This window comes from Lepus europaeus, chromosome 14, assembly GCF_033115175.1.
Source record: "Lepus europaeus isolate LE1 chromosome 14, mLepTim1.pri, whole genome shotgun sequence".
NCBI classification, from domain to species: Eukaryota; Metazoa; Chordata; class Mammalia; order Lagomorpha; family Leporidae; genus Lepus; species Lepus europaeus.
Window position 1 is genome coordinate 65,313,911 of NC_084840.1, and position 17,919 is coordinate 65,331,829.

The following is a 17,919-nucleotide window of genomic DNA, read 5'->3' on the forward strand; positions in this document are numbered from 1 at the left end:
CAGCTAGAAACAGCAACATCTTACTTAGCTGTGACATGATTCTGTACTCATACAAACATTTCTTAAAAGATTTATTTATTTGAAAAGCAGAGTGACAGAGGGAGAGACAGAGAGAAAGAGATCTTCCATCAGCTGGTTCACTCCTCAAATGACCACACTGACGGGCTGGGCCAGGCCAAAGCCAGCAGCTAGGAACTCCATCCTGGTCTCCCACAGGTGTAGTAGGGGAACAAGGACTTGGGCCATCCTCTGCTGCTTCCCAGGCCATTAGAAGGGAACTGGATCTGAAGTGGAACAGCCAAGACTCAAACCTGTGCTCATATGGGATGCCCGCATAGGGGTGGCGCTTAACTTGCTGCACTACAACACTCACCACAGCCATATAAACATTTTGGTATGGAAAACTGACATTATCCTAAAACAGATGTTGGTAAGGTCCTTGGAGAAGAGGTTGGGATAATGCTCACCTGGTATTCTTGGTTTCTCTCTTGGCTCTCAATTGCTTGAAAGAGCTCTTCACACACATTTGGAATAATACCCTTGTTGGCCCCAAACCCGATCATGGAATAGCTCTTTCCAGAGCCTGTTTGGCCATAGGCCAGGAGAGTGGCATTATAACCTTGCCAAGCACTGTCCAGAATTCCCCTCCCAATGTCATGGAAAACGTCTCTCTGCAAAGAAGATCACAGGGCTCATGTTAAGCAGAGGCCAGCGACAGGCATGGCTACGCCTTCCTACTTTTCACAGTATTCTTAACATCTAGTGAATATTCTGCTTGGCATAAATTCTGCCTAATTCATGCCATGGGACCCACTTGAAGTATAACTCAGCTAGCTGCTCTCTTGGAGCTACTGGCAGGAAACCAGACACTGAAATGGGGTCTGTTCATTCGGAAAATACTGAAAATTCACAATCACGGACCATGGCAGGTGTATCTTAAACTAACTGGGATCCATGGCTGATGAACTTAGGTATTTTATAACCTTGACAAAGCGTGGTCTAGGTCTTCAAAGTTTTTTTTTTTTTAAAAAACTTTTATTTAATGATTTAATGAATATAAATTTCCAAAGTACAGCTTATGGATTACAATGGCTTCCCCACCCCCCATAACTTCCCTCCCACCTGCAACCCTCCCCTTTCCCGCTCCCTCTCCCCTTCCATTCACATCAAGATTCATTTTCAATTCTCTTTATATACAGAAGATCAGTTTACTATATATTAAGTAAAGATTTCAACAGTTTGCCCTCACATAGCAACACCAAGTGAAAAATACTATTGGAGTACTAGTTATAGCATTAAATCACAATGTACAGCACATTAAGGACAGAGATCCTACATGATATTTTTTTAAAAAATTGATTAATTTTCTATGGAATTTCCAATTTAACACCAAGTTTTTTTTTCATTTTCAATTATCTTTATATACAGAAGATCGATTCAGTATATACTAAGTAAAGATTTCATCAGTTTGCACCCACACAGAAACACAAGGTGTCAAAATACTGTTTCAGTACTAGTTATAGCATGACTTCACATTGGACAACACATTAAGGACAGATCCCACATGAGACGTAAGTACACAGTGACTCCTGTTGTTGATTTAACAATTTGACACTCTTGTTAAGGTCTTCAAAGTTAAGCATGTTGACAAAAAAATTGTCAAGGCACAAATGGGTCAGAGTGTTTTCTGCTACTTTATTCTTTAACTCAAACAATAACACCACAAAACACCCACACTAACTTTAGCCCTCTGCTAGTGAGCTCTCTTTGTTCTCCAGACTTGGCAGTCTCCCCCCTCCACATATGTAAGTATACATTTGTACCTCCCTTTTTGTTTTTATTTAAAACTTTTTTTTTGAGCCACAGAGAGAACACCATTTGCTGGTTTACTCTCTCACATACCTTCAATGATTAGAAATTTGGCTATCTGGGGAATGTACCAGTGGATGGACGATCTCTCTCTATATCTTGGTCTCTCCTTCTCTCTCTGTAACTCTGCCTTTCCAATAAATAAATATACCTTTAAAGACAATAATAAAAAAAAGTCCATGGAGGGAGGTTTTTGACCCAGCATTTAACACACCTCCTGGGACACCCACACCCCGTAATGGAGAGGGTTCAAGGCCCAATCTCGCTGCTGATGCTGCTTCCTGCTTATGTGCACCCTGGGAGGCAGTGGTCAGGGCTCAAATGCTTCGGTCCCTGCCAGCGACATGGGAGATGGGGACTGAGTGCTCAGCTCTTGGCTTAGGCCTGACCCTGTCCTGCCTACTGTGGACACTTGAGAAGTGAACCAGTGGATGGGTGGTCTCTGTCCATACAAAATGCAGAGGTATCAAATTTTCACACTTAAGTAAATTTATCTTTTATTTTTCCACGAACTCTGTGAAGTACTCTCATTTTATCTCGTCATGCTTATATTTTCTCAGTGTGGTACTAATTTGCACTTCCCTAATGACTGATGGAGTTTCACATTTTTTATTGGCTTTAGGTAATTTATCTTTTGTGAAAACTCTGATCAAATATTTTTAAAATTTTTTCTTTTCATTTTATTTGAAAAGCAGAGAGAGATTAGGTAAGGACTTCCATCTGATGTTTCACTTCCCAAATGCCTGCGGCAGTCAAGGCTGGACCAGGCCAAAGCCAAGAGACCAGAACTCCATTCAGGTGGGACCCAGTACTTGAGCCACCACCTGCTGCCTTCCAGAGTACACATTAGCAGGAAGTTGGATCATAAGCAGAGCTGGAACTCAAACCAGAAATGTGCCTTACGCCCGCCCTGATGAAGTGCTTTACTACTGGCCTGTGCTGTGCTATAACAGGTAAAGCCTGCTGTCCGGCACACCGTATGAGCACTGGTTTGAGTCCCAGCTGTTCCTCTTCTGATCCAGCACCCTGATAATGTGCTTGGGAAAGCATAAGAAGTACTTGGGCCCATGCATCCATGTGAGAGACCTGGAGGAACCTCCTGGCTTCAAATAGGCCCAGCCATTTGGGGAGTGAACCAGCAGATGGAAACACACTCTCTCTGCTTCTCCTACTCTCCTTCCTTCCTTCTCTCTCTAACTCTGCCTTGCAAATAAATAAATTGTAATAAAATAAAATTAAAGTTAAAGAATAAAATATTTTGCCATTAAGGAATTCAATTTTTTATAAAAGTAAAGTTGAAGGAATTTATTACATGTTTTTTGATACATTAGATATGGGTTATACAAATATTTTTTCTCTTAGTGGCTTGCCTTTTCATTTTCATATTGATATCTTTTATTTTTTATTTTTATTTTTTGACAGGCAGAGTGGACAGTGAGAGAGAGACAGAGAGAAAGGTCTTCCTTTTCCGTTGGTTCACCCTCCAATGGCTGCTGCAGCCGGCACACTGCACTGATCCGAAGGCAGGAGCCAGGTGCTTCTCCTGGTCTCCCATGCGGGTCTCCCATCCTCCACTGCACTCCTGGGCCACAGCAGAGAGCTGGACTGGAAGAGGGGCAACCGGGACAGAATCTGGCGCCCTGACTGGGACTAGAACCCAGGGTGCCAGCGCCACAGGTGGAGGATTAGCCTATTGAGCCACAGCACCAGCCTGTATTGATATCTTTTAAAGAGGAAAAATTCAGGGCTAGCTCCGTGGTGCAGTAGGTTAATCCTCCACCTTTGGCGCTGGCATCCCATGTGGGTGCCAGTTCAAGTCCTGGCTGCCCCTCTTCTAATCCAGCTCTCTGTCATGGCCTGGGAAAGCAGTAGAGGATGGCCCAAGTCCTTGGGTTCCTGCACCCACATGGGAGACCAGGAAGAAGCTCCTGGCTTTGGATTGGCACAACTCCAGCCATTGCCATATCAGGGCAGTGAACCAATGGAAGGAAGACTTTTGTCTCTCCCTCTCACTGTCTGTAACTCTACCTCTCAAATAAATAAATGAAATCTTAAAAAAAAAAAAAAAAAAGAGGAAGACTGCTTTTTTTTTTTTTAACAAAGCTTTATTTGTCAAATTTTTTTGCTGGTTTATGCTTTATGTCCTAAGACATTTTTATCAAATCTGAGATCACAACACTTCTATCCTTTTAGAATTTTTATGATTTTAGCTCTAAAAGGCCTGTAATGCAGGTTAAGCTGCAACCTGCAATGTCAGCATCCTGTATGGGTACTGCTTTTAGCCCCGGCTGCTCCACTTCCAATCCAGCTCCCTGCTAATGCACCTGGGAGAAAAGGAGAAGACAGCCCACATGGTTGGTCCCCTACACTCATGTGGGAGACCCAGAGGAAGCTCCTGGTTCCTCGCTTCGGCCCAGCCCAACTCTAAACATTTGGGGAGTGAACCAGCAGATGGAAGATCTTTCTCTCTCTCTCTGCCTTTTAAATAAATAAATAAATAAATAAATCTATCTTTTTAAAAATTCTAATTTCAGGGGCCAGCACCATGATGCAGTAGGTTAATCCTCTGCCTATGGCACCGGAATCCCATATGGGTGCTGGTTCTAGTCCCGGTTGCTCCTCTTCCAATCCAGCTCTCTGCTATGGCCTGGGAAAGCAGTGGAAGATGGCCCAAGTCCTTGGGCCCCTGCACCCACGTGGGAGATTGGGAAGAAGCTCCTGGCTCCTGGCTTCAGATCGACACAGCTCCAGCTGTTGTGGCCAACTGGGGAGTGAACAAACGGAAGGAAGACCTTTCTCTCTGTCCTTCTCACTGTCTATAACTCTACCTCTCAAATGAATAAATAAAATCTTTAAACAAAATTCTAATTTCTAATTATTCACTGATGTATAGAGAAATACTGTTCTTTTTTGTATACTGACCTTTCCAAATTTACTAACTGTAACTCTTTTATACATTCTTTGCACTTTTTGCTATGCATAAAAGTCACTTTATTTTTTTTTAAGAGATTTTGTTTATTTGAGAGGTAGAGTTACAAAGAGAGAGAGAGAGAGAGAGAGAGAGAGAGAGATCGATCTTCCACCCACTGGTTCACTCTCCAAATGGCTGCAATGGCCGGGTTTGGGACAGGCCAAAGCCAGGAGCTTCTTTCAGGTCTCCCATGTGGGTGCAGGGGCCCAAGGACTTGAGCTATCTTCTACTGCTTTCCCAGACCATAGCAGAGAGCTGGATCGGAAGTGGTGCAGCTGGGACTTGAACAAGTGCCCATATAGGATGCCAGCACTGCAGGCAGCAGCTCTACCTGCTATGCCACAGCATTGACCCCTCTACTGTTCTTTCAGTGTCTGCATAGTCCACAGTGAGATCTCCCTTTTCTCTTCTTATACTGGTATTCAGTAGCTGTTTTTTTTTTCCCTCCAGCAGTTTAGCTAGAGGTTTATGAATTTTATTGAATTTTTCAAAGAACCAGCTTCTGGTTTTACCAATTGTTTTCCTTATGGTTTTATACACATACACACACACATATGTGTGTGTGTATATATATATATATATATATATATAAATTTAAGATTTATTTATTTATTTGAAAGAGTTACACAGAGAAAGGAGAGGCAGAGAAAAAGAGAGGTCTTCCATCTGCTGGTTCACTACCAAATTGGCCACAATGGCTGGAGCTGTGTCGATCTGAAGCCAGGAGCCAGGAGCTTCTTCCCAATCTCCCACATGGGTACAGGGGCCCAAGGCCTCGGGCCATCTTCTACTGCTTTCCCAGGCCATAGCAGAGAGCTGGATTGGAAGAAGAGCAGCCGGGACCAGAACCAACACCCATATGGGATGCCAGCGCTTCGGGCCAGGGCTTTAGCCCACTGCTCCACAGCGCCGGCCCCTGCTTTTATTTTCTTATTCTGTGTGTGTGTGTGTGTGCATATGCTTAATTTCCTTTTCCTAAGTTCTTAGGTGGTAGCTTGGAATATTGATTGGAGATTGTTCTGTATATACACTTTCCTGCCACAAAATACCCTCTTATTGCTGCTGTTCAGATGTATTCCACACGCTTTGGCAGCTATTTTGATTTTCATTCCATTCAAAATATTTTCTGATTTTTCTTGTGGTCTCTTCCTTGACCTACTGAGTATTCAGAATCTATTATTTTTCAGATTGTTGTGAATTTTCCAAGTAATTGAACTCTGCTGCGATCAGAGAGCACACCTTGCAAGGTTTTAATCATCTTCATTTATTGAATGCATTGATGAAAGTTCCAGGCTGTCTTGAGAAGAACATGTCGTTCTGTGGTTGACTGGGGGCAGGGTGGCAGGAGGGGCTCTTTATTGTCAGCGTGGTAAAGTTCTGGTTTGTATTTGTTTTATCAGTTACTGAGGAGGAGTGTTGAAATTGCCAATCGTAACTGTAGTTCATCTATTTCTCTCTAAGTCTTTTCTTCATCTACTTTACTTGAAAGGCAGAGACAGATACAGACCTCCTGATTCATTCCCCAGAAGCCTGCAGCAGCAAGGGCTGGACAAGGCCTAAGCCAGGAGCCAGGAGTTCAATCCAGGTCTCCCATTCAGGTGGCAGGAAAGCCAGGCCTTGAGGCATAACCCCCTGTCTACCAGAGTGCACACTGGCATCAGGAACCTGGAATTGGGAGCAGAGCCAGGACTCAAGCCCAGGTGCTTGGATATGGGATGTGGGTGTCCTGAGGGGCATCTTTTTTTTTTTTTTTTTAAGATTTTATTTATTTATCTGAGAGGTAGAGTTAAAGAGAAAGGAAGAGACAGAAGGTCTTCCATCTGCTGGTTCACTCCTCAAATGGCAGCAACGGCTGGAGCTGGGCTGATCTGAAGCCAGGAGCCTGGATATTCTTCCAGGTCTCCCAGGTGGGTGCGGGAGCCAAAGTACTTGGGCCATCTTTTACTGCTTTTCCAGGCTATCAGCAGGGAGCTGGGTCAGAAGAAGAACAGCCAGGACTACAACTGGCACTCATAAAGGATGCTGGCTTCACAGGTGGAGGCTTAGCCTACTGTGCCACAGCGCTGCCCCCCACCCCCTCAAGGGTGTCTTAACTGCTGTACCAAATGCCTACGCCTTAGGTACTTTAAGATTCAATTAATGCATACCCATTTAGGCTAGTGATGTCTTTTATTTTTTTTTTTTGCATGCATTTCATAAATACAACTTTAGTAACATAGTAATTCTACCTGCCCTTCCACCCTTCTTCCTCCTCCCTCTCCTATTCCTAGTATTTTTTACTAAGATCTATTTTCAGTTAACTTTTTTTTTATTTTTTAGACAGGCAGAGTTAGACAGAGAGAGAGAGAGAGAGAGAGACAGACAGAGACAGAGACACAGACAGAGAGACAGAGAGAAAGGTCTTCCTTTTTCTGTTGGTTCACCCACCAAGTGGCTGCCATGGCCGGCGCATTGCGGCTGGTGCTCTGTGCTGATCCGAAGCTAGGAGCCAGGTGCTTCCTCCTTGTCTCCAATGCGGGTGCAGGGCCCAAGGATCTGGGCCATCCTCCACTGCACTCCCGGGCCACAGCAGAGAGCTGGACTGGAAGAGGAGCAACTGGGACAGAACCCGGCGCCCCAACCAGGACTAGAACCCAGGGTGCCGGCACTGCATGGCGGAGGATTAGCCTAGTGAGCCGCGGCGCTGGCCTTCAGTTAAATTTATACACAGACGATTTACTCTATTCTAGGTAAAGAGTTCAACATTTTGTATGAGAAAGAAAAACAAAAAGAAAAGAAAAAAAATTATTCCTCAACAGTCCAGACAAGGGCTTCCTTCCTTCCTTCCTTCCTTCCTTCCTTTCTTTCTAAGATTTATTTATTTATTTGACAGTCAGAGTTACACAGGACAGGCAGAGAGAGAGAGAGAGAGGTCCTCCATCTGCTGGTTCACTCCCCAGTCAGCCTCAATGGTTGGAGCTGAGCTGATCTGAAGCCAGGAGCTTCTTCCGTGTCTCCCATGTGGGTACAAGGGCCCAAGGACTTGGGCTATCTCTACTCCTTTCCCAAGTCATAGCAGAGAGCTGGATCAGAAGTGGAGCAGCTGTAACTCGAACTGGTTGGTGCCCATATGGGATGCTGGCACTGCAGGCGGTGGCTTTACCCACTACGCCACAGCACCGGCCCTAAGTCATTGTATCTTGAGGTTAATTTTGCTGCTGCTTCTTCTTTTTTTTTTTTTTTTGAGAAACTTAATTATCTTTAAAGAACCCAAGAATGATAAATATTTTGCAAGCATTTAGATGTAACCAGAACTTATGAGACATAAGAACATCTTCCACCTAATACACTAAGATGAAATAATTCTTTGAGAACAAGTTTCATTATTAACTCTCATAATACAACCCTTTTAGGACAGAGGTCCTGCGTGGGAAGTTAGTGCACAGTGACTCCTATTGTTAATTTAACAATTAACACTCTTATATATGACGTCAGTGACCACTTGAGGCTCTTGACATGAGCTACCTAAGCTATGGAAGCCTTTTGAATCCACATACTCCTTCCATATTTAGACAAGGCCATGAGCAAAGTGGAAGTTCTCTCCACCCTTCAGAGAAAAGTACATCCTTTTTTTTTTTAGATTTTTTAAAAAAATTTATTTGACAGATAGAGTTAGACAGTGAGAGACAGACAGAAAGAAAGGTCTTCCTTCTGTTGGTTCACCCCCCAAGTGGCTGCCACAGCCAGAGCTATGCTGATCTGAAGCCAGGAGCCAGGTGCTTCCTCCTGGTCTCCGATGCAGGTGCAGGTGCCCAAGCACTTGGGCCATCCTCCACTGCCTTCCGGGGCCACAGCAGAGAGCTGGACTGGAAGAGGAGCAACCAGGACTAGAACCCAGCACCCATAGGGGACGCCAGTGCTGCAGGCAAAGGATTAACCAAGTGAACCACAGTGCAGGCCCCAAGTACATCCTTTTTTGATGGCCACTTCTTTCCACTGGGGTCTCACTCACAGAGATCCTTCATGTAGGACATTTTTTTGTTGTTGTTGCCACAATGTCTTGACTTTCCATGCCTGAAATGCTCTCATGGGCTTTTCAGCCAGACCAGAATGCCTTAAGGGCTGATTCTGAGGTCAGAGTGCTGCTTAAGGCGATTGTCATTCTATGAGTCTGCTGTAAGTACAGCTTCCCCTGTTGGAGCATTCACTCTTTTTCAATTCTATCTATTATTATTACCAAACACTTGGTCCTAATTATATGGTCACCTTAACACTTAATCCTCTCTATATTATCACTATAACCCTAAAAATGCTATTTTTACTACCTATTTTAAGGGGTTTTGGGGTCCTATGGCAAGCTTTAAAAATGTACCCTTAAAAGCAAGTCTGTAGGAATGTATGCAGAACTATATGGCTTTACAGTTATAAACTTCATACATTTCATAATTACAACTTTAGGAACATGTTGATTCTTACCACTCTGCCCACCCTCCCATCCCCTTCCTCCTTCCTCTCTTACTCACACTCTTATTTTTTACTAAGATCTATTTTCAATTAACTTTATATACATATGATTAACTCTATGTTAAGAGTTCAACAAATAGTATTAAAAAAAGTTTCTCAACAGTCAAGACAAGGGCTGTTCAAAGACATTGCTTCTCAAAGTGTCAATTTCACTTCTACAGGTTGCCTTTTAGGTGTTCTATTAGTTCTCACAGGTCAGGGAGAGCATGTGATATTTGTCCCTTTGGGACTGGCTTATTTCACTAAATATAATGTTTTCCAGTTTCATCCATTTTGTTGCAAATGATTGGATTTCATTCTTTCTTTACTGCTATGTAGTATTCCATGGTGTACATAGCCCACAATTTCATTGTCCAGTCTTCAACTGACAGGCGTTTGGGTTAATTCCATGTCTTTGCTATTGTGAATTGAACTGTGATAAACATGGAGGTACAGATAACTCTTTCATATGCTGATTTAATTTCCACTGGGTAAATTACCAGGAGTGGAATGGCTGGGTTATTTGGTAGGTCTATATTCAGATTTCTGAGATATCTCTATACTGTATTCCATAGTTGCTTTACCAGTTTACATTTCCACCAACATTGGATTTGGATACCTTTTTCCCCACATCCTCACTAGCATATGTTGTTTGTTGTTTTCTGTATGAAAGCCATTCTAATGGGGTTGAGGTGAAACCTCACTGTGGTTTTGATTTGCATTTCCCTGGCAGCTAGTGATCCTGAGCATTTTTTCATGTATCTGTTGGCCATTTGGGTTTCTGTTTTTGAAAAATGCCTATTTAGGTCCCTTGCTCATCTCTTCCTTGAGTTGTTTGTTTTGTTGTTGTGGAGTTTCTTGAACTCTTTATATATTCTGGTCATTAATCCTTTATCAGGGACTGGTGCCGTGGCGCAATGGGTTAATCCTCTGTCTGAGGTGCTGGTATCACATTGGGTGCTGGTTCCTGTCCCAGATGTTCCTCTTCTGGTCTGGCTCTCTGCTGTGGCCTGGGAAAATAGTTGAAGATGTCCCAGGTGCTTGGGCCCCAGTTCCCACACGGGAGACCAGGAAGAAGCACCTGGCTCCTGGCTTCAGATCAGTGCAGCTCTGGTTGTTGCAGCCATTTGGGGAGTGAACCAATGGAAGGAAGACCTTTCTGTCTCTCCCTCTCACTGTAACTCTACCTCTCAAATACATAAATAAAAAATCTTGTTAAAAAATCATCTATCCGTTGTATAGCTTGCAAATATTTTCTCTCATTCTGTTTGTTGCCTCTTCACTTTCCTGAGTGTTTCTTTTGTTGTGCAGAATTTTCTCATTTTGATGTAATCCCAGTTGTTAATTTTGGCTTTTGCTGCCTGTGCCTCTGGTGTCTTTTCCAAAAAGTCTTTGCCTGTGCCAATGTCTTGCAGGGTTTCCCCAGTGTTCTCTAATAATTTGATGGTGTTGGGTCGTAGATTTAGGTCTTCAGTCCATTTTTAGTGGATTTTTGTGTAAGATGTAAGGTAGGGGTCCTGCTTCGTACTTCTGCATGTGGAGATCCAGTTTTCCCAGCCCCATTTGTTGAAGAGACTGTCCTTGCTCCAGGGATTGATTTTAGCCCTTTGTCAAAGATAAGTTGGTTGTAGAGGCTTGGATTGATCTGGCATTTTGTTTCTATTCCATTGGTCTATACATCTGTTTCTGTACCAGTACCATGCTGTTTTGATTATAACTGCCCTGTAGTATGTCTTCAAATCTGGTATTGTGATCCTTCTGGCTTTGTTTTTGTTGTATAGATTGCTTTAGCCATTCGGGATCTCCTGTGTTTCCATGTGAGTTTCAGCATAGTGATGTCTTCTTAATGTACTGTTTACTTGTCATTATGAAGTGTTTCTTGCCCTGATGTCTGTTTTATGTGATTTAAGTGTAGCCTAATTTTTTTAGTGTTTGCACTGTATATTTCTTTTATTTAAAAATTTTTTTAAAAAAATTTATTTGAAAGAGTTATAGAAAGAGAGGGGGAAGAGAGAGAGAAAGAATATCTTCCATCTGCTGGTTCACTTCTTAGTTGGTCACAATGGCCAGGGCTGGGCCAGCCCAAAGTATGTTTCAGATCTCCCACATGAGTGGCAGGACCCAAGTACTTGGGCCATCTTCTGTTGCTTTTGCAGACGAAATAGGGAGCTGGATCAGAAGTGGTGCTGCTGGAACTTGAATCAGAGCCTATATGGGATGCTGGCATCACAGGCAGAGACTTTACCTGCTATGCCCCAGTGCTGGCCCCACAATGTATTATTTCTATTTCTTTACATTTACCCAGTTTTCTTACAGACAGATATAACTGGATCTGACTTTTCTATATATTTTTTAAAGATTTATTTATTTGCTTGAGAGAGAGACAGAGAGTCCTCCATCTGCTGGTTCACTCCCCAAATGGCTACAACAGCCAGAGCTGTGCCAATCTGAAGTGAGGAGCCAGGAGCTTCCTCTGGGTCTCCCACGTGGATGCAGGAGCCCAAGCACTTGGGCCATCTTCCACTGCTTTCTCAGGCCATAGCAGAGAGCTGGATGGAAGAGGAGCAGCTGGGACACGAATTGGTGCCCATATGGGATGTCAGTGCCACAGGCAGAGGCTGAGCCCACCATGCCACCACACTGGCCCCTGGCTTTTCTATTAATTCTGACAACCTTAGCCATTTAAAAAAATATTAATTTATTTGACAAGGCAGAGTTAGAGTGAAATCGAGATCAATTACAATTGATCTTCCATCTGCTGGTTCACCTCCAAATGGTTTTGCAACATCTGGGGCTGGACCAGCCCAAAGTCAAAAGGCTAGAATAACGTCTGGGTCCCCTATGTGAGTGCAGGGGCTGAGCACTTGGATCATCCTCTGCTGCTTTCCCGGGCGCACTATCATGGAGCTCCATTAGAAATAGAGTACCGGGGCTGGCGCTGTGGTGTAGTGGGTAAAGCCGCCACTTGCAGTGCTGGCATCCCGTATGGGCGCTGGTTTGAGTCCTTGCTGCTCCACTTCTGATCTAGCTCTCTGCTATGGCCTGGGAAAGCAGTAGAAGATGGCCCAAGTCCTTGGGCCCCTGCACCCACATGGGAGACCAGCAGGAGGCTCCAAGTTCCTGGCTTCAGATAGGCACAGCTCCAGCCATTGTGGCCAATTAGGGAGTGAACCAGTGGATGGAAAACCTCTCTCTCTGCCTCTCCTCTCTCTGTGTAACTCTTTCAAATAAATAAATAAATCTTAAAAAAGAAATGGAGCACCTGGGACTTGAACCACATCCCATATGATATGCTGGGTATCACAAAACTGGCCCCAATCTTTGGCTCTTAATTGACATACTTAAGCTATTTGCATTTCATATAATTGGCATCTACTGTCTTGCTATTTGTATTGTACTTACTCCATCTCTTTATTTTCCCCTCTTTTCCAGCCATTAGATTTTGTCATAATTCCATTTCCCATAGTAAACTCGTTAAACTTCTCTTTTGTTTGCTCAAGGGAAACAGTTCTCAGCATGCAGTCTGGGGTCCCTAAGGTTCAGGGGCTCGTGAAGTGAGAGATTACTGGGATAATGTGTGCCTTGTTCTCACTTGTTCTCTCGTGAGTTTAGGGTTGAGGAGAGTGAACAATGAAGATTACATGGGAGGGCAGAGAATCCAGCTTTTCGGAAGCCAGACATGATGGAGATTTGGAAAAATATGAAACAGTATCATTCTCTTCCATATCGCACTGGATAAGATTATTTTTAGGCCGGTGCCGTGGCTTAACAGGCTAATCCTCCGCCTTGCGGCGCCGGCACACTGGGTTCTAGTCCCGGTTGGGGCGCCAGATTCTATCCCGGTTGCCCCTCTTCCAGGCCAGCTCTCTGCTATGGCCCGGGAGTGCAGTGGAGGATGGCCCAAGTGTTTGGGCCCTGCACCCGCAAGGGAGACCAGGAGAAGCACCTGGCTCCTGGCTTCGGATCAGCACGATGTGCTGGCCGCAGCGGCCATTGGAGGGTGAATCAACGGCAAAAAGGAAGACCTTTCTCTCTGTCTCTCTCTCTCTCACTATCCACTCTGCCTGTCCAAAAAAAAAAAAAAAAGATTATTTTTAAATAAAAACATTGCTTTATATTATATCTGTAAGCTGGTAATGGATTCTTAATACTTTTGATTAGTGAACAGATATTAAGCTTCTCCGTGAATTAGTGCCCTTGGGCTGCAAAGTAGCACAGACTGGGTGGCTTACAACAGTTCTGGAGCCTGGTAGCCTGATGTCCAGGCGGAGAGCGGTGGGCGTCCTGGGCCCCACTCACGGCTCTGGGAGTGGCTGGTATGCTTTGGCAATCCTAGGCTTGCAGCCACACCATTGCTTTCTTCACCTGTCTTCATATGGTGCTCTACTTAGGTGTCACTCTGTCACTCACTGCTCCTTTTAAGGATGCTTGTCATACTGGATTAAGAACCCATCTAACTCCAAGTAAGCTCACACTTGAATTTTTGGAAGGCTGTAAATTTTGGGGGGGCAATATTTGGCCACATATACTGCTTTCATTTCTAATGATGTAAATAGTGATAGGTATAGCCCACATAAACAAAAGCCTTTGGGATCTTCAAACACTTCTAAATTGTACAGAGTGCTGGACAAATAAATTTGAGAACCTATTCAATATGGGTCTTTAATTTAAATAGTCTGTGTTCAAATAATATTTCATCACTTCAAATATAGAGCAAAAACCCAAGAAGAACTTACAGTCATGCATCCCTTCGTGGCAATGATGTGCTCTGATAAGTATGTCACTGGGCAATCTTGTCATTGTGCAAACATGGAGTGTACCTAGGTGAACATGAGACACTGCAGGCTGATGCCCACATAACATGGAATGGTGTTTTACAGAGATCTTGCTTTAAAAGTTCAAGGCTAAACTTTAAAGCAATGATTGAAAACATAACAATAACAAGTGTTATTACCAAGTGTTGTATGCAATTCTGTGTGCTACACTTTTACAGCTGGTAGTGTAGTAAGAGTGGGTTTGCACCAGCATTACCATGGTTCTCCAAGGGTATACCAGCGACATCATTAGGCCATAGGAGTTTTTCAGCCCCATTTATCTTATGGGGCCACTATTGTGTATGTACTTCGTTGCACATGACTGTACTTCTATTATTTTTCTTGGTGTTGGCAATATTTTCTCTGTGTGCTGAAAACTTTTTCAACAACTAATTATTATTAATCTCTTTTCAACGGATTAAATAATTTTTAAAGATCACTTCTTTCTTCCCTTGGTTTCCCTCTGTTCCTCCCTCCCTCCCAGTAGAGATGGGCTTGGTTGCAGCCTCACCCCATGTGTGCCATGAAGGAGCCCTCAGGACCAGAACAGGGTGAGACGGTGCTCGCTTTGTTCCTGTGCACCTGGCAGAGCCCAGACAGCTTGATAACACACAAGCTAGACCACATGGGGCTGTGGGCGGGGCCTTGTGCAGAGTAGATCTATTCCTTCTCAGAAAGACAAGACATACTTCCCTTTGGGTCTCAAAGCAGATCCAGCAAATCAAGCTCATCAGCCTGCTGGGAGGTTGCTGAATGGTGGGGGACAGAGCCCTGATCCTCTGTGCTGCTCTCCGGTCCTCCTCATTGGCTGTAGCCCTGCCTTGTGCTGTCATTTACTCATCTCCCTCCCTGTGTTGTGTGACAGGGTCCCCAGCTGGGTTTATTCCAAGGGCTAGTACACATTCAGAAATGAATGTGGGCAGCCTCTCATCAAGAGGAGAGTGGGGGTGTGCCTTAAGATCATTTATTTTGGGTACAAAATTCTAGGTTGTTTCTTGGAGTAAAAGATGTCTCCTATTGTCTTCTGGCTTGCATTCTTCTGATTAATGTATCTGCTGTCATCCTTGTTCTGATCTCAGCACAACTCCCCACCTCCCCACCCCATTTATTTTTTAAGGATTTATTTTATTTGAAAGGCAGAGTTACAAAGTACAGAGAGGGAGAGAGACAAAGAGACTTTAATTTGCTGATTGACTCCCCATGTGGCCACATGGCCAGGGCTTGGCCAGAGGCCAGGAGTCTGGAACTTTTAAGTCTCCCATGTGGGTGCAAAGGCCCAGGTACCTGGGTAACCTTCTGCTGCCTTCCCAGACAGATGAGTGAGGCGCTAGACTGGAAATGGCATAGCCAGGACTCAAACTGTCACTCATGTTGAATGCCAGTGTTGCAGGCAGAGGCTTAACTCAGTGCCACAACACTGGCCTGTTTCTCCCATCATCACTGGATTATGGATTATGGCAATTTAACTGAAATGAGACTAATTGTGATTTTCTTGATTCTGGCTAGGACTCATTAAGCTTCCTGATCTGTGGGATTATAGTGTCCATCAAATTTTAAATTTCAACCGCTATCGTTTTTTAAATCATCTCTGATTCTATGACTCCAATTAGTATGTGCTTGAAGTCCCATCAGTCACTCCGTTCATTTCCCCCATGCCTCAGCTTGTCTGCTGTCTGCCTTCTTGTCTTTGAAAACTCAGCCCCAACATCATAGTCTTTATTAGATCACCCAGAAAAGTACTCTGTCCTGATTGAAATGTTTGTCTCCATGCATCCTCTTGCATTCTTATCCCATAACCTGTAATATGAATAATTATCACATAACCTATAATACAAATGAATATACTTCTTTGCCTGTCTCCCTACACCAAGCTGTAAGCAACTTTAATGCAGGATAGTGCACAGAACATGATAGGTGCTCAAATGTAAGTTTTCAAATGCTGTGGAGGCCTAGTAAGTTCTATTTATTTTGCTTAGCTTGAGAGGCAAAATAATCTTAATTGGCAAGTCAGCTGATCTGAGAGTCTACAAGTTGTTAATCAGCAGCTGCTTTTTTGGACCACTTGTTCAGCATGAAAAAAAGTAAATTTAAAGCCAAGCTGTCATGGAAGAATGTTTATGCTCACATAAAAATTGCTGTACTGTTACACTGTAAACACCTCAAGAGGAAACAAAACACCAGACCAAAAAAAAAAGAATCTTCCATTGAAACTGCATATTCATTTACCTGGCCTGCAAAATCACTAGTGGGATCAGCTGAAATTAGGACACCATCTTTATCCTCTTGGAATCCGCTGTGAGACCAATATGCCAGGTCAAAAGTAAACGTCTTCACATGCTCTGGATTCTTAGGGTCCTGAACAGTGGTGGTGGTTCTGGAATGCATGGAAATCACACATTTGCTTCCAGAATTCTTCTCTCTCTATAGTCAAATTACAAATTCAGAGTCAATCGCTCTTTTCTGTTATCCAAGTTAACTGTTTTAAAGTCTTTATACATAGTAAGCAACTAAGGCAGGAACTTGCTGTTCTTGCGGTTTGTTGTCTGATTGTGTTACTCTCAGGTGTTCTCAGGGCAAGCAGCTGCTACTCTATGCCCCCAGGATTTCTGAAAGGCTTCTCTGGTCATGAATTTCCTGAGAACAGCTGGCTCTCTAACACCCACCTATACCGATAGCAGTAATTATAGCAGTGAAGAACGCAGTTTAAATCAGAGGTGAAGTTTTGCCTCTGCCAGGGGCCATTTGGATATTTATGACACTATTCTTGGGTTATACAAAATTGCCAAGGTAGAAATTAGCTTGGTACAGAGTTGCTAAATTTCAAGTCCCACCTGCGGTTGTCTTGGCAGGGCTGATGGCCCATGGGCAGGACACTCCTCAGCCCTGGTTTAAATGAAAGTCTGTGGTATTTAAAGCAAACCATTTCTTACGTCTTCCTGCCAGCACAGCAAGGCAGAAACTCCTCTCCAGACTGCGAGGGCCAAGAACAGGGCTGTCTCCGCTCCAGGTCTCTGTGGGAAAGCTTTCTTCACGGAGGGAGGACAGTAGGGCTTCTCCTCCTGCCTTCAGCTGCCTGTTGCTGAGGCTAAGTCCCAGGGTAGTTGAGGGCTCCCTCTTTCACCAGCTGCCACCCACAGAATGGACACCCTGCTTTGGCTGTCACATGTTGGAATACCGGAGTCCTGACCATCCTTGCCTCAGGGCTTCACAGTGATTCCACACCAGGGAGGACATTATCCCCTAAACTATACACCACAACCATTCACCCAGAACTTCCATTGTACTAATTCTAAGAAACCTAAAGATGGCTTAAAGCTTAAAGCACAAAAGGGGACTTGCAGTTATATGCAGATGCTACATCATTTTACACAAGGAACCTGAGCACCTGCAGACTTTGGAATCTGCAGCATGGGGGTGGGGCTCCTGGAACCAACCCCTGTGGACACCCAGACATCACAGAAAATCCTAAGGAATCCACGACTGTTCAATGAGTTCATAAGGTTGTAGGACAAGATCAATATACAAAAATTATCCCTAAAAAACTTGTAACATCCGTATAGTCAGTAAACAGTTATAGTAGTATCTAAAAATTAGGGATTGAACAAAAGTACAAAAATGAAAACTTTATGTTGTTGACACAACATACTCTGCAAATGAACAGTAATCAAGGCAAGGTGGTACTTAAACAAGAGCAGATACAAATTAACAGACTTGAGAGGACAGACACTTACGGTCAGTGGATTTTCAACAAGCTACTAAAAACACAGCCTTTCCAAGAAATGG

At 43.7% G+C, this 17,919-nt stretch overlaps 1 protein-coding gene across 1 annotated transcript in view; it reads right to left on the reverse strand.

Moving 5' to 3' along the window:
- The window catches only part of LOC133773529 (kinesin-like protein KIF28), a 66,677-nt gene that overhangs the window by 45,801 nt on the left and 2,957 nt on the right, over positions 1–17,919 (reverse strand). Inside the window, exons 2-3 of the mRNA XM_062210834.1 lie at positions 16,363–16,557; positions 468–671 (exon numbers count right to left, since the gene is read on the reverse strand). Coding sequence (XP_062066818.1) covers positions 468–671; positions 16,363–16,557 — 399 coding nt within the window. The remainder of the gene's footprint in view (positions 1–467; positions 672–16,362; positions 16,558–17,919) is intronic.